Genomic DNA, 24,096 nt, shown 5'->3' with positions numbered 1-24,096 from the left:
CTACCACATCATCCATTTATATTTTACACAAACCCTGTATGTTGTTAGCACCCTGTATGTTTCAATGATTATTTCAGTCTTTAAATAACACAAATGGGACATTTGCTTTACTTGGGTACGATCGAAATGACGGTGATAAAATATAATAATGATAATAGTAGTAATAGATGAGGGTGGTGATGATAAACCATGATGCTGAGCTTCTCTGTGTAAATTACCGTATTGATGATGGTGATGATGACTATGATTATTTAACAAAGGCCGCCTCTTTGTTCATGCCATTTATTATTCCAGTCCAGTTTTCAATTTCCCATCATACACATGTGCCCAAATGCATAGCTTTTGAGAAAGAATCCTGCTCTTCTCTTGCTCGTAGCTCAGACCTCTGAATCAAACAAACTCTTTTGTTATTTAACTGTAAAACATGCTGAGGAGCATAGCCCCTTCGGTAATACCATTGTTGGGCACTCAGATGGAAATCACACATCCCAGTCACAAAGGACAATTAGTGGCCTGTGTCTTGAGGTCACTAGACAAGGTCCTTGAATAAATGGACCTTGTTATTGCATGCAACCAGTCATCCTGCCCACGGTATTCGCCCATTTTTATTCTTAGGTTTTCTTGGCAGGGACAAGGCAGCTTGCAAGAGAAAACAAAGATACATCTGATGAGTTTGACTCAATCATACAAAAGCTGCTGCAGATATGAGTCTGCATTGGCATGCTGCTGACCACAATCACGGGTGGTTGATATGGCCACAAAGCTGACCAGCTAAGGGTGTGATATGGCAACTATCCTGCACCTTGAGGGTCTCCAGTCCTATCCCAAAGGTGTTTTTTCAAAAGGCAACTGAACTTTGTTTTGCTTTTCATCCTGGAGGCTTCTTCATTTCTGACTGAACGATGGAGGATGGAAGGATTTATATTCCTTGCAGTCATCTGGTCATTAGCACTCCTTCTGAGAGTTGTTAAGGCCACTTGGAGGGTTTTTTTCTGTGCCCACAAGGACACCTGAATAGTGCAAATGGGTGTGGAATCTTCTTGGAACTGCTAAAAGGCCTGTGTTGTTCAACAGGAGATAGGTGGTACAGGATCCTTCTTCCTCTGTTGAGAGAGGGCTGTTCAGTCTTAATGCAAATGGGCCCTTTGACCCCTCTTTCAAACCAGTGGTCCTCTTTGTCCAGAACGTGGCCTTTGCTCTCTTCAAAAGAGTGAGTTTTGTCTTTCAACTGCAGATGGACTGCTGAATCTTGTCACCCTGTCTTACTTTCCAAACAGAAGTCCTCCATTTTTAATCTGGAACGTCTAATTGGTTTGTTTTTATGTACAGTACATCACAGGAGTGAGTACACCCCCTCACATTTTGTAAATATTTAAGTATATTTTTTCATGCGACAACACTGAAGAAACTACACTTGTACACCGCAATGTAAAGTAGTGAGCTTCTCTAACAGTGTAAATGTGCTGTCCCTTCAAAATAACGCAACACACAGCCATTAATGTCTAAAGTGCTGGCAACAAAAGTGAGCACACTTTTCTACTCAAAGGTGTAAAATCAACTAATAGGTAAGTGGGAGCAGTCAGTCAGAATTCATTCAATAAATGGAACAAAAGCTATCTTTAAAATGCAAAGAAAAGATTAAAACGGACATCCTTAGGAAGGGGAATTAGACAGCAAGTTGAGCAGAAAATCAGGGTCTATTGCATGGGTCTGCAAACTGTGGCTCGCGGGCCACATGCAGCCCACCTAAACCATTAATCTGGCCCATGAGGCTGCCCTGCCCACATTGCCCTGCCCACTCTTTGGCCGGGTGCTGGACTGTCCTTCGCGAGCCCCGCGGGCTGGAACTGAAAGGTAAGGCCAACAATTTTAGCCTGCAGAGGTGTTCTGCAGGTAAGGGAAGTGAAAAACAGGGTGCATAGCAGGGGTGGGTTTCAACCGGCTCGCGGCGGTCCCTGCGAACCGGTTGGTCGGCGAACCCGGAAGTAAGTAACTTCCGGGAACGGCAGCTGGCCCACCTGCCCGCCCGCGCTCCTTACCCCGTTTTGACGAGTTCTGCGCTTCCACGCATGCGCAGGACGAACCAGTTGGAACGGGGCAAGAAACCCACCCCTGGTGCATAGATGCCCCAACAGGCCAAAAATCAGCCTGTTTTTCACCTCCCCCACCTCTAGAAGAGAGAGAGAAACTTGTTGATTGTAAGCTCCTTGGGTCTGAGAAGAATTGCTGCAAAACTGAGTTTCCTGAAGCGGACTACTAGACTCCTAAACAACTGAAAAAAACAGTGAAAGAAAAAAGAAAAGTCAACTAAAAGAGCAAAAACAACTAAAAGCAATTAAAACACCTCCAGGAGAAAAACAAATTAGTTTGTGTGCATTATTTAATGGACTGTTAAATTGGCCACGCCCACCTAGTTACATGCCCACGCAGTCACATGACCACCTAGCCACGCCCACCCAATCTATCCAGCTCCCGCAACAGTCTAAGGGACCGTGAATTGGCCCCCTGTTTAAATAGTTTGAGGACCCCTGGTCTATTGTGATGGGGCAAACATAGAGAAGTCTCAGTTAAGTGACGCACAAGGGAATCTAACCAGAGCATTCTCAAGTGACCTTGAAATATTTTCAGAAAACATTTGCGGGTTTGACAAGCACTAGATCTGCTAGTGAGAAGAGAATATTTAGGGATAGTATGGAGGATTTGTTTTTTTCCATGGTAGCACTTTCCAAACATTATTTGAAAATTCTCTCTTGCCATCCCTGAATTCCCAGGGAGGCTAATAGTTGGGAGAGCTGCATCTGTTCAAATGTTTAAAGAGAACAAAGTAGCTAATCACAAGATATTTGGGAAAGCTGGCTAGCAGCCAAGCTCATTAAATAAATATTCTCCTGCAAAATGTTTTACCATAAAAATCTCATTAAATGCCTATTTATAATGAATGTTTTACAGTGCTTTGAAAATAGTGTGTGGCGTCAGAACTTGAATGCTGCCAGTATTTGGCCCAAAGTTGGACCAGTTTCTACTTGTGCGTCCCAATATTATTTTGACTTTGTGAAGATGTGTATGAGAATTATTTGCAGGTGTGCTTAGGCACATACAGCCACACACAATTCCTCTTACTGTTAGCGATTCTGTGAGATCGCCTCCTAAAAGGATCTTGAGGGACGCAGTGGCTCAGTGGCTAAGACCCTGAGCTTGTCTTTCAGAAAGGTCGCCAATTCAGTGGTTCGAATCCCTAGTGCCGCGTAATGGAGTGAGCTTCCGTTACTTGTCCCAGCTTCTGCCAACCTAGCAGGTCGAAAGCAGGTAAACAACGCAAGTAGAAAAATAGGAACCACCTTTGGTGGGAAGGTAACAGCATTCCGCCCTGAGTCCCCTTGGGGAAAAGGGCGGCATATAAATGTAATAAAATCAATCAATTAATAAAATCAATTCCTTGCACCTTCAGCATTTAGTCATGCCGACAGAAAGCACTGGTTCTTCGGCTTTGAAATGGAGATGAGCACTGTCCCCAAGAGTCAGAGAACTGGTGAGACTTTGAGATGGCTCCCTTATTGATTGAACGACTAGCACAAATGTGCAAGGGAAACCTTTACCTTTTAAAAGGATCTTGAATGTCTCAAGGACCATCTTGAAACCATCAGAACAGAAGTATGGGCGGGAGTGAAGTAATTCCTGTATCACCATCTTCACAGACTTACTCAACTGAGTATTTCAACTCTTTTCCAGCCTGCTTGGCGCTCTGTGTGCAAAAACTCCTAGGACAGTAAATACTTTATGTGCTTTATCACTAAACTCCATGATGAAATGTATTGATGCGGAGCAGAGTGAGAATGAAGGCACTCAAATGGAGACCTGGCTTACTGAAAGGTGTATAGAACAGCTTCCCCAGTCTTTTTTTTTTTTATTCTGCCTGTACTCCAAGCCAGCATGACTGGCTGAGGAATTCTGGGAGTTGAAGTCCATGAGTCATAAAGTTGCCAAGTTTGGAGACCCTGCGTTAATAATCCATAGCAATTTAGAATGGCCAAATTGACATTGGATCCTCAATCTCCTGGGGTTAAGATAGCTCTCTAAACACTATAGGCTAGAACAGCGGTCATCAACAGTGAGAAAATTTTGGTGGTCCGCAGAAAGATTATTTGCATTATTTATATTGCACTAAATCAGGGGTCCTCAAACTATGGCCCCTGGGTTGGATACATGCAATGTATGCTTGTGTTGCTGCAGAGAGTCTCCCCCTTTGGGGTCTTTTTGTGCAGGTCAGAGGGGGGCAGAAATTCCGACTTGGGGTCTGCTTCAGCCTCCTGGTTTGGGCAAAGGCAGGAGGGAAGCACCCCTGGTGGCGAAGAGCCAGAGGGCCTTATTCCAGTGGGACTGCATCATGGCCTGGAACTGGCCTGAATCTCAGCCCATTGAGCCTCCAGGGGCCAGTATCTGGCCTTGCACTCCCACAGGTCTTCAATTTGCTTTGACAGTCTAGGCTCATAGTCCTCAGTGAGGTGCTTCTGCTGAACTGCCTTCTCGGTCAGATCCAATTTGAACTGAGCCAGCTGTTTTGCCAACTCTTTCTCATGATGGCTGCTTATCTCCAATGACTGCTTCTTGTTGGGGCCCTAAAGATCCCGGGCGGGCAGGTGAGGAGTGGCTGGGAGGGGAGGGGCAAGAAGAGGCTGGCAGGGCGCCACTTGACGTCAGTGACATCAAATTGGCCATGCCCACCCAGTCACATAACCACCTAACCACACCCACCCAGCTGGTCATTAGGCAGATCATATTAGTGGTTTAAAATTATGAATTTAATGGTCCTTGAGGTCCAAAAGGTTGGTGATCCCTGGTCTAGAACCCATGTATACTTTCAGAGAAATGAATGTAATGGTACATGATAAGGATCTTGGAGGACGGGGTGAAGCCACAGCCTGGGAACAGTCAGACAAGAGGCAGCTAAGCTTGCAGAAGAAATATGGGCATGGCAAACATCTCAAAAGAGACCCTACCTAGTTTCTTGGACTTTAAAGGTGAAGAGGGAGAAATGTGACTCTGAGACATGCAAGACTGATGTCAACCTAGCAAGGTAATCCAGGCAGAAAGCATGGCCAGATGGATTAAATCTATTGTCAGGCTTCCAAATAACATCCAAAATTAAATCAGAGTCCAAGGCAAAGTATTGCTCAAAGTTCCAATTTATTAAGAGAGCCATGTTGGCACATCTGGGAAGACCCGAATCTGAAAGCTTCCTGGTTTTCCCCACCCAATTGAAAGTTCATGAACTTTCCCCACATTCACCAGCCCATCACATGGTTCAATCTTCCACTGCCATGCTGGCAGTTCTACCCATCCAGTTCCGGTAAAGTGCAGAGGTGCAGAGACAAAGGATGACCTTGGCTTTCTAGAAAGGAATTTTGTTTGAGCTACATAGCATCTAACTCCGTACAATCCCCCCTCCCACTTTCCCACAATAGAAAAGGCATAGTAGAATAATAGAAAGTGTGGCAGACCAAACGGAATATGGCTGCAAGCCTGATATCTATTTTACTGTAAGCTTACATGAGCAAGATCTTCCAAGTCTTGTTATGCACTTTGGACTTCCAGTGATGTTTCATAATAGTAAAACTGGCAGCAAAAGAAAATTTGAATTAATTTGTGGTATTCTAATAGCTCATTAGCCTTAGACAATATGGACAATAAAAGCACAGCAGATCAAATAACAAAGATTGTTGAGTAATGTTTCCAGTTTCTTCAAAAACGTTTACCTAAAAATGAATAATGAAATTGGTTTTATCATCAGAGTTGTCAGTATGTACCAATTTGTCGGTGCCTGAAAATATTTCAGTTGATGTAATGCAATTTACAGGGGTTAACACCCTGTGAAGTATTTTTATGGTCCATTTTTAATGACTTTCTCAGATAAATTATTGCATGCAGGCCTCAAATCCTCTTCTGTAGGTTTTATCCATTTTTAAGAAAAGCTGTTGTATTTCATACAAGAGTTTAACATGGGATTGAAAAGTTCATTTGATTTCAAATAACACTGTGCTTCAAATACAGTTAGTGGTCTTGACTACTGAAATTTAATTAAGCTCCCAAGAAAAATGAAAATTTCAATTCAAATCAAATTGGACCAAATTCTCAGCAAAATACATACAGAATAGATAGGTCTTCCACTAGTACCGTGTTTCCCCCAAAATAAGACTGGCTCTTATTTTCTTTTGATACCCGAAATAAGCGCTTGGCCTTATTTTTGGGGAGGTCTTATTATTTTTGAGTTGTAGGAGGTGGTGAGCACAGCGCAACACAGCTGCTCGTCAGCTGTTGGCTCCTGAAGCCATGCACGCGCTTCTAGCCATTCTCCCCAGGACTCTGCACCATCCCGTCGACCCAGCCACGCCGCTGCGACCGGCGGTCCCATCACTGCCATTGCCACCTGTTCTTCGCTAATGGCTTTTGTGGCTGACATTAGCATGACAGAAGGGGTGCAGTGGCTAGGGTTGCGGGAGCGGCTGTTAGGTAAGGGTATGTGGGGCGTATTTCCCCCTCCCTTCCCTGCCCCGGCCTTACCTCCTCACCTCATGTTGCTTGCGGGGCAAGTAACGAGAGGTTATGGCGGGGACCGGCTCCACACGCATTTAACTATTTTCGAGGTCTTATTTGCAGGGGAGATCTTATTTTTGTGGAAACAGGGTAGTTATGTTTGCCCCTCTCCCTTTTTTAAGAAGAGGACATTGTTGATAAAGTGTTAAAAAGTGGTTGATTGGTTGGTGGCCTTGCAAAACAAATGTTCCCCAAATAGTTTGGCACATTTCTCTCAAATCCTTTCTAGAATAAGCAGGCATATACTTTACATGAAAAGGAAAAAGAAGAAAAGATCCCAAGCATGACTTCACTCTCATTTTGAGGATAATTAGTTTGCTACATTGTGTAGTGGCTACTTTGAAGGTATCATAAGTTGAGAGCATTTTCACTTGAATTTCTACTGATCATCATCTCATCCCATCTTCTTATAGCCTTGAACAACATCATAAATTTGACAGCCCCCCCAAGGGAGCCTAGCTTTCCTTTTGAGTGTTTGGGCAGCACAGGGCTTCACATTGCTTCCTCATCAATATTTAAGTTCTGTCATGGTGAATGTGGCAGAAAGAGGATCCCCTTGTGCCTTGAAACAAGAAAGTAGAAAGAAAGAAAAATGGGGGGGGGGGGAGGCATGAAAAAAGCTTGGCCTGAAGCATCACTTCTGAAGTTGGGTAAATAAACCTCAGAATGAATAATTGATGTTTGCTCTGTGATCCTTTTTCTATCTATCTATTTAATTTATACAGTTGCCCAACTCACAAGATTCGATTCTTGGCAGCATACAACAAAAAATAACTATAAAACAATAAAAATGTCAAACACAATCCAAATATTTTTTTTAAAAAAAGTACACATAAGAGATTCAATCAATAATGGAGCCATCTCAAGATCTCACCAGTTCCCCGAGAGCCCCAGTTCTGGGCCCTGACTTGTGACTGCATCCTTAAGGGTCTAAGGTGGAATTGCAAGTCATGTTGCCAATATAATAGAATCACAAAGTTGGAAGGGATCTTGGAGGACTTCTAGACCAGTGGTTCCCAAACTTGGCAACCTTAAGACTTGTGGACTTCAACTCCCAGAATTCTCCAGCCAGCTCAGTTGCCAAGTTTGGGAACCACTGGTCTAGACCAACCTGCTCAAGCAGGAAATCCTATATACCATTTCAGACAATTGGTTGTCCAATCTCTTCTTAAAAGCCTCCAGTGATGGAGCACCACAGCTTCAGGAGGCAAGTTGTTCCACCGATTAATTGTTCTAACTATAAGGAAATTTTCCTTTCGTTTCTCTTTTAAGTTGGTTTTCTCCTTGATCGGTTTCCATTCCTTTCTTCTTGTCCTGCCTTCAGTTGCTTTGGAGAATCGGCTGGCCCCCCCCCCTTCTTCTTTGTGGCACCCTTGAGATATTGGAACACTGTTATCATGTCATCCCTAGTCCTTCTTTTCATTAAACTAGACATACCCAGTTCCTGCGACATTTCTTCCTCTGGTTGCTCGTTTCATTTCCAGTCCCCTATAATATTGATTGGTCTCTTTTTGGAAAGCGATCATCAGTAGGTAGCAGCGGATGAGAATTAAAATTGTAAAGCACAAAAGGCCACGAAATCCAACCCCCTGCAAGAATCCAGATTACAACCTCCCAAACAGATGGCAAACCTGCCTTCCCTAAACACAACCTAGTAAGGGGAGTTTTTGAAATCCCTAGGTAATTGTTAGCACCAAGAGGTGTAATTGCATTTGTATGCAACAGTAAGTCAGCTAGTGGTTATGCTCCATTGCTTCCATGCCGAATAATTGTATGTTTGATAATGACATACAAAAGCAGGAACTCTGTTTTATTCCCTTCGAAAGAAACTAGAGTCGGAAACACTAGTTTGTGGTTGATTTTGGAGTACTGATGTGCTTGGTTCAAATGTCATGATAAAGGCATCCAAGAATGAGCTGCTTTGTTTTATGTATTTGAACCTGGCTTGCAAGAAGAATCAAGTGAGAAATGGTTAAGTTTCCAGGAAGAATTCTGGCTTCTTTGGATGCCTATCTACTTTACCTGATGGCTATCTGCTTGCATAGAAACAACCATGAACTACAGGTAGTTCTCCACTCACAGCAGTTCATTTAATGACTATTTGAAGTTACGGCGGCACTGAAACAAGTGGCTGATGACTATTGTTCACACTTACAGCCATTGCAGCATCCCCACGGTTATGTGATCAAAATTCAGATGCTTGGCAACTGTCTCATATTTTGTTCTGACTAGGCTTCCCCAAAAAGCATGAAGCAGGTTCCTGGTTCCGACAAAACCCTTTTTATTAAACAAATGTGAATTCCTCTCATTCACATTCAGCCAAGGCCTGGTAAACAGTCTTTCAAAGGTAAATTTATGACCACAGATCTTATCTATCTTGGAAAGCTGCCATGTAAATATTTTCCAAACGCAGTGCTGTGCAAGGAAAGACTTGGCACAGAGTCTCTGAGATTCACGGACAGATCTTCACACTCCTGAAACGAATAAACGAATGAACAAATTGTTTCCTGCAAAAGCCTACTCCCCTCTCGTTCCTCTTTTATTTCCTATGGGAGGGGCCATTCACCATCCACCTCTGGCTTTACTCCCAAGTCAACCCTGATTTCTTTTCTTTTGTATGTTCCCCTTCCCATTTGAGTTGTTCGCCGCGCTGAGTCCCTGTAAGGAATAGGGTGCCATATAAATAAAACTTCAAACTTCAAACTTCTTCTGGCAGCTCTGCGCAAGTACACACTGGGAACAGACTCCAGCTGTTCCTCTGCCTCCCTGCTGTCTAGCTCCGAAGGCAGCTGAGCACTGCCAGATGACCTTGGCCCCCTCCTTGCCTCTGATGCAGAGCCGTCATCCGAGCCTTCCCCAGCCTCCAGAACTGGCCCATATTCCTCCCCAACCTCCTCACTGTGGCCAGCTCTGCTGGTGGGCCACAACATATTTATGACAGTTACAATGTCCCAGGGTCACCTTTTCTGACAAGGAAAGCCAAAGGGGAAACCAGATTAACTTAACAATGCAAAGATACACTTACCAGCTCTCCCAAGAAAGGTTGTAAACTAGGGCAAAAATCACTGAACTGTTTCACTTAGCAACAGAAACTTTGGACTCAATTGTAGTTGTAAGTTGAGGACTACCTGTATAGCTGTAGGTAAGTGTGCCAAGAGAGGGCAGGCTGTATAAAACAATTTTTTATACAGCCTGCCCTCTCTTTTATACAAAATTTGCTATTGCTTATGGACAGGTTATATATATAGTGATCATACACAGAATGTGAATGATTCATATTGAGTGGTTCATGCATACCGTTTCTTCTTATTTAATCTTACTTATCATTCAGTTTGTATGCCTCTGTCCTAATCTTTTCAAACTTTTCTTTGTCATTTCCAGTAGTAACATAGCTCACTTAAAAAAGGCACACAAAAAGTGGTTGATTTATCCATAAGCTGTGGAAGGAAACCAGCATTATTTTGGTTAGCAGTCAGCCTAACGTGATCTGATGCATCACAGTTAAAATGAAATGTTTGGTCCTGATTTTTCACACCAGATGAACACATCAAAATTGAATTCAACATTCTGAAAAGGCCAAAGACTTTATTTATATTTTATGCTGCAAATGTGCTCTTCGGCATGATGTTAGTTGCTTCGGTTTGCTGAGCAGCTGGGACCAAAGAGGCATTACAGAAAACTTTACTCCCTTTGAGGTTCCTCTGGTGAGGTTTCAATTGCAGGTCTCAATATTTCCAGCATTTTAGATCACCCTGTGACCCAAAGAAATAGTAGAGGAGCTGACTTTACTACTTTATGTTCTTTTGTATAAATAAAGTAGTAAAATTACAGTTGTTATCCTTGTTAATATAGCAGTCTAATTCTTGAATTAATCCATTGTACTATCATCTCAGGAGGGATGCAGTGGCTCAGTGGCTAAGACTCTGAGCTTGTCGATCAGAAAGGTCGGCAGTTTAGCAGTTTGAATCTCAAGCACCACATAACGGAGTGAGCTCCCGTTACTTGCCCCAGCTTCTGCAAACCTAGCAGTTCGAAAGCACGTAAAAATGCAAGTAGAAAAGTAAGAACCACCTTTGGTGGGAAGATAACAGCGTTCTGTGGACTTCGGCATTTAGTCATGCCAGCCACATGACCATGGATGTGTCTTTGGATAGCGCTGTCTCTTCGGCTTTGAAATAGAAATGAGCACACACACACCCCAGAGTCGGGAACGACTAGCACATATGTGTGAAGGGAACTTTTACCTTTACCATCAACTTGTTCAGTAAGACCAGGAGGCACACAACATTCACTTCAAAATATCTCACTGAGGTTAAAACTAATCGAGCTTAGTTTGTTATATGAATGCATTTGCTAGATTTCCTTGTGACTTGGTCAAGCATGTTATGCTTATGTCATTATGCCTTAAGAGTAGAAAAAGTTTTCTTGAGTGTTCTGAAGACTGCATTACACCGGGTTCTGGGAAGTCGGGGGGGGGGGGAGGGAGGTGGGGTGTTAGGGGGGAGGGGGGGAGAGGGGGGGACATATACTATGAGTTAGATTTCAACGTAATGCGATTTCACATGTATTCTGTTTCTCTTTAATTTCTCCGTAAAAATAGGACAAGCTGAATACATTGACATATAGTAGAAATACACCAAGGGGAGGAGGAGTGGGATAGAAGGAAGAGGGGTAGAGAGGGCGGGAGAGAGGATGGGAGGGAGGGTGAGAAGGAAGGGAGGGAATGGACTGGGAGAGAGGAGTGGTAGAGGGCGAGGGGAAGTAGGGTAGAGGGGAATGATGGAGGGAAGATAGTAAGTTGGAGGGGGGGCGGAAGAAAGAGGTGTATGGAGAGCGGAAGAGGTATATTGGGTTTCTATTTGAGTTTGAGTTTTATTTTATTTATATTTCTGGGGGTATTGCTGACAAGAGGAACTGCTGTGATTATTGTTTAATGTTGTATGGCCCCAGTTATGCACAGTATATATGTGACTGTATGAAAAATGAAAAATGGAAAATAAAAACATTTTAACACTAAAAAAAAAAAGACTGCATTACACAGAGACAGCATTACATAGCAGATAGCATCTGAGTATCTAAATGTTCAATGTTCATTGCAGCAATCATCTTTCTAACAGCAACTTTCAGAGTGTTTTCATTTTTCAATGCAAGATGTTATTTATAACCTATAAAGGTCTACATGGGATGGGGCCAGGCAACCTACAGAATTGGCTTCATCCCATCCCATTGTCCTGTCCCACCCGGTCAAGCAGGCCCTGTCAGTTAAAGGACTCCAACTGGTGGGGTCTAGGAGCCATTGCCTCCGCTCTATAGAATATTCTTGTCCTGGAGTTGAGGCAAGCCTTCGCTCTCCCAGCCAGATCCAAAAACATGGATCTGCAGCCTTGCATGGGAAGCCCAAAGGAGCACACAGTCATGGAGTTGCTTGATACCATGTCAGCCCTTCTTTTGCCTTTGTCAGCTAATTTTTAATAGGGTTTAATTATTCTTTCCTGCTTAAAAGTATTTATATATTTTTAAATTCTTAATTCTAAAATTTCAATTCAAACATTTTAATTTTTATATGCTGCTTTTATATTTTGATGTTTTATTGTATACAGCCCAGAGTCCTTTTTTGAAAAAAGATGGGCAGTTCAGAAATGATAGCCAGCTAGCTAGCTAGATACATGAACTAGGTAGGCAGGCAGGCAGGCAGGCAGGCAGGCAGGCAGGCAGGCAGGCAGAGACAGAGACAGTTAGACAGGTCTTCCCTTGGGTGTAACTGCCAACAGTCAATCATAGAGGGGACAACTTAAGTATCCAATAGACATTTCCCAGATAGGTAGGCAAATTGTATAAGTAGGCTTTCGGCTAGAGTTAAACCCAGGTGGAAGACAATGGCAAAGCACTTTCTTATTATTGAGAACAAACTTCATGGATGTGTCTGTGCAGAACAGTGAGGAGCTAAACACAATTTAAGTGTCTACTTGATTGTAGTTACATCTTGCAAATTGTTTCTTAGATGCCACAAAATAAGACAAAATGAACTGTCAGAGATTGTTGGTTGATTAGGACATGTGTGTGTGTTCCAATGTTTCTTTCCAATGTGATGTTTCTTAAAGTTTCACATTTGTATTTCCTCCCCCTGAGTAATATCTCAGCCAGCGTAAATGGCTATTGCAATGGAAAATAAATCCAGGAAGAATTTACATCTAGGAGGGGATTATGTGCGGCTGGATGGTGAGAAAGTGGAGTAAAGCAAATGTAGGCATATTCTACTATAAGATTAATAATTCATATTAGTAAAATACATCTTAGTAGCATTTGTACCATTAGTCAGTAATGCTTCAAATGAGGCTTGAAATTCATTAATAGAAGTCCCCAGAAAAACTATTAAGATTTGTCTATGGCTTACTTTTCACACTATTGCTATCATCTGATAAAGACGATAGTTTCTTTTAGATCAGTTGCTGAACTGTGATCTGTGACTAACTGCTGATCGGCTACTGTGGGCACCAAAAACATTATTAATGGCAAAAAGTCTTGAGAGAGCAGCAAGATTTTGGTATTCTCACACAAAATATTAGGAGAACTTAGCATCTTCACCTAAAATCCCATAAGATTTATGGTCAGAGCAAGTACAGCAAAACCTGTTGAGTACTGGTGTTGGTATATAAACATGGCTCTGCTGATTGGCCTGAGGTCCTGATGGGAGCATTCTATACTGAAGGTGGTTAGTTGATTGAGAGAAGATTCTACCTCCACCCCTTTCTATATTGCTTCCTTCCTTAGCCATCTTTGTTAATTTTAATGTCGATATGTATCCTTTTAATATCTTAATGCTTTATGCTGCTGCTTTTATCTTGTTGTAAGCCACCTAGATTCGCCTGATTGCAACAAGATGGATAGCACATAAATTTAACAAAATATTAGCAATTCCAGTTCTGTTGGACAAAGTCATTTAATTTTATTTAAATTGGGAGTCCCCGGAGAATGGGTAGGGCCCATCTGGGTCCTTAAATAGTGTCTTGATCTGTTAAGTGATGTATAAGTCCTCAAACTTTCAGTGATTATGTAGTTGTATAGAAGATTTGGGGACCATTGTTTCAGATAGAGATTGTGTGTATGTGTTCTCCCACCCACCCCCCACATTGATACCTATGACACTTGTATTAACTGCAGCATACAGAGTTTATTGCCCTAAATTGTATGGCTGCATTTAGTCTGCATTTACAACACATTTAATCCAGTTACTGCACAAAGAAGAGGGGGACAACCTATTCTCCAAAGCACCTCAGGGCAGGACAAGAAGTTATGGGTGGAAGATCATTAAAGAGAGATCCAATCTGGAACTAAAGTGCAATTCCTGACAGTGAGAACAATTAATCAGTGGAACGGATTACCTCTGGCAGTTGTGGGTGCTCCGTCAATAGGACGGAGACAGTCAAGAGACTGGACAGTCATTTGTCTGGAATAGTATAGGGTCTCCTGCTTGAGCAGGGAGTTGGACTAGAAGACTTCCAAGGTCCCTTCCAATCCTTTTATTCTGTGTTCTATATTTTGGTTTGTTATTATTGTATGGGCTGCCCTTGATGCATTTGTTTACCCCTTTGACTGACTAAATAGTTTATAAATTCATCAATAAATATGAACATCCAGCCTAGGAGTGTACTTCAATTTATTTTATTTATTTATTTTGTTTATTAAATGTATATGGCTCCCATCTTCCCAATAAGGCGGCTCTGGGCACCTTAATATAGTGGTACCTTGGTACTCATCGTTCATTGGTTCCATGAGATACAATGAGTACCAAACAACTTTTTTTCCATAAGGAATAATGTAGTGAGTCACTAGGTAGCTGAATTGACAAGCTGTAGCTTGTGCATTGAGTACCAAAGATGAGTATTGGGACAAAATGTTCACGTCAAAATGCATTGAGTACCAAATTTGCATTGAGTTTTGAAGCAGTTGAGTACCAAGGTGGTACTATTGTACATCTGTTTTGTTTCTTTCTTTGTTTGTTTTTTAAAAAAGAACAATATTACTACTTGCCCACAGATGGGAATATGGAAAACTGAGAAGGAGGGAAGCATAAATCACATATCCTGAATTGCAACTTTTTGACTAGCAACAGCAGAAAATCCTCTGGCTTTCAGTGGAAGCACTGCTTCTTTTCACCAGTTAAAAACAACAAATCAAAACAGCTTCCAACATCTGATAGCGATGACTCCAATAAGGAAAGCGTTACTCCCCTTTGCAGCTTTTAATAAACGGAAATGGGGAGGGGGGGAGGGCCATTTTGAGAGCCGCATCCCTGGGCTGCTTTATAGGGGAATATATGTCGCATTTTATAAGGGCAAGAGCATTAACATGTTCAGGATGTGATTGGAGAATTACATGTTAGCCGAAATAGCAGAGAGCCAAATCCAGTCAGTCGTCTCTCTTGCACGTGTCAAATGCTGGCCAGCCTGCTTTAATGACACAATTACTGAAGGGCTTTTACACATCTTCATTTTTCTTTCAAGGCACACTGGGCCAATTGTAGACACATCTCATCCATAGCTACAATCAATGCTGTGTATGCCTCGCACCACAACCCGAGTGGCATGTAATTATGAGGCTGTATTGATTTTCCAGGGCGCTGCTCTGGAGAGTCCAAGCAAGGGTTAAATACAGCCAATCTGCCTGGAACTGAATTGAAACTTTAAGTCACACCTCTGGTGCTGACTACCTCCAGTTTTTTTTTCAATTCAGCTAGCCCAGTGGACGCGCTTTCGAGTTTCTCTCCAATCCTACAGATTGCTTGGACTCTCCTAGAGTTTAAAGTAGGGAAAATTCCCTTAATGTGTTCTTCTCAAGCAGGCTTGGTGAGGGAAAATTCCTTTCTTTTCAATTCGGCCGTTTGCTCACCCTTTCGGTCCTCCCAGTGTCCTGGGTTCGCTTGGGTGCCGTAGGGCCACAGGTAGCTGTCGTGGGAGGCGCGTGGGTCGGAGTGCCGATACCAGTGCTGTTGCAGCATCCCTGCTGCAGTGGGAACCACCGCTGAAGGCTCCGTTGCCGCCGTCTGCGCTTTGCAAAACCGGCGTTTGGCGCGGCTCTTCAGGGTTCCTATCTAGTTCCGGCGGCAAATTTGAGTTGCATTACTGGTGCGCCGACCGATTTGGGACACAGGAAGTTCCAGCCACCATTTTGTTTTTGCCGGTTTCATTTCTGAGCATATTGCCACAGCTGCCTGGTCACCTGACTCGTTGCAGGTGCCGCGTGGAGTCTCTTTGTCTGGCGATTTGACTCCTAATTTAACGAAACCACCAGATTAGGGCGGCAAATGATCGTGGCTTATAAGATCGCCTCTTTACCTGATCTGCAAGGTGCTGGGACTTGCTAACGCTTGCGCTGCATTCCTGCTTGTCTGGATCTGATCTCAGTGACCTTCAGTGTCTCTCTTCTGAGCGCTTGGGTCCGCGGTCGGCAACTGTGAAGGTGGTGAGTGGAGGTAGTCCTTGCCTGTCTCAGTTAGACCCCAACTTTTCAGCCATGGCGGATCGGATCCCTGAGAACTCAGAGCACATTGGGCCCTCTTCCAGAGCTTTCTCCAGGCAAGCCGGCAAGTCTGCCCGGGAAGCCATCAGGGGCAGCAAACCCTATTCTAGGCCCAGACCCAAACATGGATCAGTCCATACGTCGCCAGAAGGCCTTAGAGAAGCACTTTTCCAAGGCTCAACAGCAGGCCCAAACCTCCCAATAGGTATCTCCAGTGGAGCCCTCCATGGAGGTTCAACCAGATCAGAGGCAGCCCATCTCTGATAGTGATGAGGAGGGCCAAGAGTTTTCTCCCACTGCTTCCCTTGCCATGGTGGCTTCCCCAGGTCCTTCAATGCTTGACCAGGCCCATCTCTTCGCCTGTCCTTCAGACCTGGAGGAAGGGCCCGCTCCTGTGTGCCCCTTGGCACCCCAGCAGCCGGCCCCCTACCCATTCCAGAAGTTTGACCCATTGAGGACTAGGCCCCAACCTTTCAGCAGAAATGCAGGAGGTCATTAACAGGACTATATCCCAGGGCAAAGAGGCGGGCATGCTGCAGCGAGGCAAGCACCTGCGCAAGACCCGACATCTCCAGCCCCCAGATACTCCCAGAGAAGCGTCCTTCACCCAGCCTTCTCAGTCTCCACATTCCTCTCTGACTGGGAGGAAGAGGACATCCTACCTAGGCAGGAACCTGAGTTTTCTGGTGACGAAGAGGTTGCATCTGAAAAGCCTGTCTTTTATTTAAGCTTGCCAAGTTCAAAACCATCTTGAATAAGGCAAAGGTCTCGATCCGCTTGGGGTCTACCCCCCCCCAGATCAGGCGACTAATGCGATAAATGCGTGCCTGACAAAACCACGGCGAGAAAACCGCGAGGTCGAAATCGCGCCCACAGAAGCGCACTGACAAATGTGCGCCGATGAAAGCGCGCCATCAACAAACAACACGAAAACAACGTAATAACCCTAACCCTAACTCTTACCTTAACCCTAATCACGCTTTTGTGGGCGCGGTTTTGTCGCGCTCTTTTGTGGGAGCACTTTCGACCTCGTAGTTTTCTCGTCACGGTTTTGTCGCCGCGCTTTTGCCGAGCGCGCATTTGATGGGTCACGGCGACTAACGATCCAGACGATCTGTCTGGAGACCTCTTTGAGGAGCCTGTGTCGGACCAGGAGATAGTATTTCAGTAAGGACGCCTACAGTTCCAGTTGGATTTGTTTCTCTGTTGGATATGGTTTTTTGGATTTATTGTTGAAGTTTTCAGCGCGTAACAGTTCCACGCCTTCATTGAAAAAAACTGAAGATAGTCAGCACCAGAGGCGTGGCTTAAAGTTTCAATTCAGTTCTGGGCAGATTGGCTGTATTTAACCCTTGCTTGGACTCTCCTTCGCAGCGCCCTGAAAATGACCCTTCAGGTAAGCCAATGGTCATTTTCCCCACAAAGGGGCTGCTAACACAGAAAAAGCAGCTTGACTTTCAAAGGATTAGGCCAGTGGTTCCCAAACTTGGCAACTTTAAGACTTTTTGACTTCAACTCCCAGAATTCTCCAGCCAGCAGAGCTGCCTGAAGAATTCTGGGAGTTGAAGTCCACAAGTCTTAAAGTTGCCAAGTTTGGGAACCACTGGACTAGGCCGACAGCCTTTTTTTAAATTTGTCCTAAAGAAAATGAACACGATTTGGTAAAAGGCCTGAGTCCCATCCTGGGCACAGTGGCAAACAGTTTCAGGAGGCTCTCTCTCTCTCCCCCTTAATATAAAACCCAGTCATTTTAGATTATTCCAAACTTAGTCTTCTCCAGCTGCTCCAATAAGAATTATGAAACGGTGAAATTATAGATTGATGGCATATTAGCTCTTACAGAAACAATAGGGCTTTAAAAGCTCCTCCTTCTCCACGTGGCAATAATAACTTGGGAAATTGCTGCCATGAATTCTGTACTTAATGTCAGCCTTATCCTTTCACCTACATTTTGGGAATAATAAATGCAATGTTGTAAAAAGTATGAGACAATCTATGCAACGACAATTGTAATGATTGCCATGGACCCTGAAGCTCTTCCCCTGTCCTTCATTCTGTACCTACCACACTATAATAGGTTTTGTCGTTGTTGAGGAATCCTTGGTGCTCTCTGAACTTGATTGCTTTCTTGCAGATGTTTCATTACCCAAACTAGGTAACATCCTCACTGCTAGTCTAATGTTAGTCTAGCTAGTCTACTAGCACCGATGATGTTATCTAAGATGTTATCTAGTAGCCAATGCCATCTGGCTACTACCCGGGGGAGGGCCTTCTCTGTAGCAGCTCTGGCCCTTTGGAATGAACTCCCCGCGGAGATTCGGACCCTCACCTCTCTCCAGGCCTTCCGGAAAGCCGTCAAAACCTGGCTGTGCCGGCAGGCCTGGGGTTGATGAGTTCCCCTCCCCTCTCGACTGGTATGGCTGTGTGATTTTCGTGTATTTTAATTATGTGTACTGTTGTTTATGTTCCCTTTCCCCTTTGAGTTGTTCGCCGCCCTGAATCCCTCCTGGAGAAGGGCGGCATACAAATAAACCAAAACTAAAACTAAATTTGGGTAATGAAACGTCTGCAAGAAAACACGCAAGCTCAGAGAGCACCCTTTGTGTCAACCCTGAGCTACAAATATTCTCCTTTATTTGTATTCTCAGTGAGTAAGTAAGTAAGTAAGATCTTTATTACGGTCAAAGACCAGCAATATACATTTGTCTTTACACTATATTAAAAATACTAACATTAAAATATAATTAAAAGGATTTACATTAAAAGCGGATAATAACATTATGGTCCAAAGATGATTAAAGGTATGTCCAGATAATTGGTACAAGATGGTACTATACTGTAGCCAATTTTTTTCTTATGGACATTGCAGCAGCACAGAACTTTGCCACTGCATACGTGGTAGCCGGGTTAGTGTCCTGGAGGAGAAAGCCTAGATAAACATTGTATTCTCAGTGACTAAACTGTACATGACCTCATGGTCCACAGCTTGCCAGACCACTTTGTCCTCTGCTTTCTACCAGAGTTCATCTATGACACTATCTAGCCATTCAATTTCCCCAATATCAGAGTCTTTTCCAGTGAGTCCTCTCTTCTCATCATTTTGTCTCCAGAGCAGCGGTCACCAATTATTGGTCCATGGGCCACTGTTGGTCCATGAAAATTTTTTGGTGGTTCTCATTAGATAGTGACTGTTCAAAGTTAAAACAGCACTGAAAAAAGTGACTTAGAACCATTTTTCAGACTGATGGCCATTGCAGCATCCCCATGCTCACATGATTTACAGTCGAATGCTTGATAACAATACAATACAATAGCAGAGTTGGAGATCTTCTAGTCCAACACCCTGCCTAGGCAGGAAACCCTATACCATTTCAGACAAATGGTTATCCAATCCCTTCTTAAAAACTTCCAGTGTTGGAGCATTCACAACTTCTGGAGGGAAGCTGTTCCACTGATTAATTGTTCTAACTGTCAGGAAATTTCTGCTCAGTTCTAAGTTGCTTCTCTCCTTGATTAGTTTCCACCCATTGCTTCTTGTCCTGCCCTCGGGTGCCTTGGAAAATAGTTTGACTACCTCTTCTTTGTGGCAATCCCTGAGATATTGGAACACTGGTATCATGTCTCCCCTAGTCCTTCTTTCTATTAAACTAGACATAAACAGTTCCTGCAACTGTTCTTCATATGTTTTAGCCTCCAGCCCCCTAATCATCTTTGTTGCTCTTCTCTGCACTCTTTCTAGAGTCTCCACATCTTTTCTACATCGTGGCGACCAAAACTGAATGCAGTACTGACTCACATTTATGACAGTTGCAGTGTCCCTGGGACATGTGATCCCCCTTTGCGTCCTTCTGACAAGCAAAGTCAATGGGCTCACCAGATTCACTTAACAACCGTATTACTAATTTAACCACTGCAGTGATTCACTTAACAACTGGGGCAAGAAAAGTTGTGAAATGGGGCAACATTCACTGAACAACTGTTTCGCTTAGGTTGTAAGTCAAGGACTACCTGTAGAGGCATTAAAGAACTGAGTTTGTACATCATGACTGTTTTAGACTGAAACTCCTGGTATTTAGGTTGTATACTTCTGAAATAGATTACCATATTTTTCGGACTATAAGACACACTATTGTATAAAATGCACCAAGATTTCGAAGAGGTAAGTAAGAAAAAAAGTTTTGTCCTCCCCATCCCCCCGCAGCACTCTGCAGGCTTCAACAGGGCTGGAGAAGGCAAAAACGCCTCCATTTTTGCAAAAACAACCCATTTGTTCTCATTTTTCACAAAAATGGGGGCATTTTTGTCTTCCCCCAGCCCTGCTGAAGCCTGCAGAATACTCCTGGGGGCTGGGGAAAGGCAAAACCCCCTCCATTTTTGTGAAAAACAGCCTGCTTTTCGCCTGTTTTTCGCAAATATGAGATGCAGGGGCGTGGCTTGTGGGGGGAGCAAAAATGGCTGTATTCCATGTATAAGACGCATCAACATTTCCACACTCTTTTAGGAGGGGGGGGAGTGTGTGTTATGCTCCAAAAAATACGGTAATGTAATCTCAGAAAGATTGCTCTTAGCATGGAATCCAGTAATGCAAGTTTCAATCAAATCAGAGAGAAGCTAAACCTTATTGTGACATATCTTCAACTTCTTTACTATGTGACATTGAGTTCTCTTAGAACCTTGGTCCATTTGTTTGGTAGCCAGATGAGGGAGGCCCAAAACTCTTTCAAAAGTATTTCCATATGCTGAAATCCACTCCATTATTGCTACAGCTAAAATACAATTATTCTCTGATTGAGATAGCAGGCTGATATGGATCAGACGTATGTTTTCCCCAGAAATAATTTTCAGATGGTTAACTGGGCTGGAATTCAGGAAATTTGTGGTCTCAGTGCATATATAGGACTTTTGATAGCAAGGCTCCTTAGTTGCCAGTTAGCATGTTTACCTTTAGCCAAAATTACTTTTCTGTTTTCTTTCTGCTCTGTGGAGTTTTTGGGTTTCAAAACCAACAATAATTATGTGATTTTCCTTGTTGATATAAATAATTTATTCCTGCCTTCCTTTATAGCAGCAAAGGAGAGAGAAAGAGCTAAGAAAACAACAAGAGAGAGAGCAACGGCGGCATTATGAAGAACAATTGCGGCGAGAAGAGGAAAGGAGACGGGCTGAACACGAGCAGGTGACGAGCTTCAGATCCAAATGATTGCATATTTTAATAATGCATGCTACTTTCTGTCAAACTCAGACGCCACTCAAAAAGGAAGTTCAGTGTGACCCAACTTCTTCATACTGTTTGGAGATGTTGGCGTTGGATTGAGATACCCAATTTAATAGCAATAGCACTTAGACTTATATACTGCTCCTTAGTGCTTTAGAGCTCTCTCGAAGCAGTTTACAGAGTCCACATATTGCCCCCAACAATCTGGGTCGTCATTTTACCCATCTCGGAAGGATGGAAGTCTGAGTCAACCTTGAGCCGGTGAGAATCGAACTGCCAAATTGCTGGCAGCTGAAGTAGCCTGCAGTTCTGCATTCTAACCACTGTGCCACCACGGCTCATTAATTCCTATTATTGACATGAATACACATTCTGTTGCCCTTCCCAATGTGGTTTTAGGGGTCTGTGGGTTTTGATGTGGTGCTTAAAGGTAACTGGCTAGAAACTGGGAGAGTCAACTCTAGGCAGAAGACAGTGGCAACCACTTCCCAAAAAATATTACCAAGAAAGCTGCATGGGCTTTTCCAGCAGTCAATAGAATCCAGACTGACTCAATAGCATGCGTGTGCCCAGACACACACACAGACACCAATTGAATACAAGTAATCCACAACTTTCCACCATTCATTTAGGGACTCTTAGAAGTTACTTACAACCAGCTCTTGCACTTACCAACATCACATCATCCTCTTGGTCACATGAACAAAACCCGGATGCTTGGCAACTGGCATGTATTTATAACGATTGCAGCATTCCAGGGTCATGTAATTGTCATTTGTGACCTTCCCAGCCAGCTTCTGACATGCAAAGTCAGTGTGGGCAGGTGGATTCACTTAATAGCTGTATGATTCACTTTAACCACCACAATATACCACTTACCAACTGTGGCAAAAAAAAGTTGTAAAATCAGGGACTGCTCACTTAACAAGCACCTTGCCAGTCCCAATTGTCAATAAGTCGAGTACATACATAAGTGCAGTACAGTAATAGAGTTTTGACATGGACACCTACCTGTGAATTGGAACATCAGCTGAGCCTTTCTTAAAAGTTTAGGCATGTGGAAGGAGAGGATGTGTTTGCTTTAATGCTTCCTTTGTAGAAACATACCTTCCTTATAAAATTACACCTGGCATTTGAAGCTGCAACTCCCTGCTCACATCTGAGAGGGTCTCATCAAATGTAACAGAATCTAATTCTCAAGATCCGTTCCCTGGATCTTAGTTCCCTGCTGTTTTTTCAGTTCTTCCTGCAGTGCTAAAGTTTTGTTTGCCAACATGTTCCTGATTCATCTCTAGGTAAACGAGGGAGTGAGGTGGAGATTCAAAACGGTTCTCTGCTTGAAATCCTTGAGAGTTTCTGCTATTTAGAGCAGTAGGTGGAGTTTGTGTAGATGTTAATACGGTGGGATAGAGTACAGTATTTCCAATATAGTGGAAATTCAGATAATTATTTTGGAAGGGCAATCATTTTTATTAGCACACTCCTTATCCTTAGTCTATAGTTACATTTCTCCACCTCAACTAAATACAGGTGCTCCATGACTTATGTCCACAATTGCACCCAAAATTTCTGTTGGTAAGTGAGACAGTTGTTAAGTGAATTTTGCGCCATTTTATGACTTTTCTTGCCGCAAGTCTTAAGTGAATCCCTGCAGTTGTAAATTAATAACATCACTGGCTTCCCCATTGACTTTGTTTATCAGAAGGTCACATGAACCCAGCATATTGCAACCGTGATAAATATGAGTCGGTTGCCAAATGTCTGAACTATGATCACATGACCACAGGGATGCTACAATGGTCATATGTTTGAAAAATAGTCATAAGTCACTGCTGTTGTAACTTCAAATTGTCACTAAATGAACTGGACTGCCCCTGTTTAGTTGTTCTAAGATTTGTCGGCAACTCTCATCTCAGTTTAGTAAGCCCTTACAGGTAGTCCTTCATTAATGATAGTAGTTGAGAACTGCAACTTGGTTGTTAGGCGAAGTGGGTTCTAATTGAAAATCACAAGACCGCAATTGTGTTTATGATTTTACTTCAGCTTTCCTCCGCTTTACAGTATCAGAAAGATAGGATGCCGGTCAAGTGAACCCAATGTGGTTTCTGGAATTCAATTCACAAGGAAACTGACTAAAAGGGGCAGCTCTTATCTTTTCTGCATTCCTTCACTTTGGAATGCTTACCTGAGATAATTAGCAAGAAAAGAATTCATGTTTGCATTTACATTCACTCGAGAGAAAGGGATTACAAGAGAATAAGCAGGCACACAATTGGGGAATATATTTCACAGCCATAGTATATTTATGCATAATATACATTCAGCATTAAATGAAGCAAGACTCTGTTACTTACTCAGCAACAGTTTTTGCAGCTTGTGTGATATTTACACTCGGCCAATAAAGAGTTCCATTTAGCCGAATGCATTGCACTGTATTTCTATTTTCTCCTTTTGCTCCCACCCTCCCCTATCAAGCAGAAATCTTTAATGGTTATGTGATTTTTTTCTCTCTCTCTCCTACTCTTACAATCACCTTTTTTGCCTTTGGAATTATGGTTCTCCCTTTTCTTTCCTTTTTCTGCTTCCTGCTTCCTATCACCTCCAGGAATACATCAGGCGACAGTTAGAGGAAGAACAGAGGCAGTTAGAGATCCTGCAGCAGCAGTTACTGCAGGAACAAGCTCTACTTCTGGTAATGGGGAGGCAGAATCCGTCTTATGTCCTTTCTCCTATCCTTTCTGTCTGTAGCACAACAGCATGCTATCAGCCTT

General features: G+C 43.1%; 1 protein-coding gene across 1 annotated transcript in view; it reads left to right on the top strand.

Annotated features, from left to right (window-relative positions):
- Positions 1–24,096, top strand: part of TNIK (TRAF2 and NCK interacting kinase) — a 350,683-nt gene that overhangs the window by 244,150 nt on the left and 82,437 nt on the right. The window contains exon 13 of the mRNA XM_032225673.1: positions 21,176–21,286. Coding sequence (XP_032081564.1) covers positions 21,176–21,286 — 111 coding nt within the window. The remainder of the gene's footprint in view (positions 1–21,175; positions 21,287–24,096) is intronic.

Source organism: Thamnophis elegans, chromosome 10 (assembly GCF_009769535.1).
Source record: "Thamnophis elegans isolate rThaEle1 chromosome 10, rThaEle1.pri, whole genome shotgun sequence".
Lineage (NCBI taxonomy): Eukaryota > Metazoa > Chordata > Lepidosauria > Squamata > Colubridae > Thamnophis > Thamnophis elegans.
This window is presented reverse-complemented; position numbering and strand designations above follow the sequence as displayed.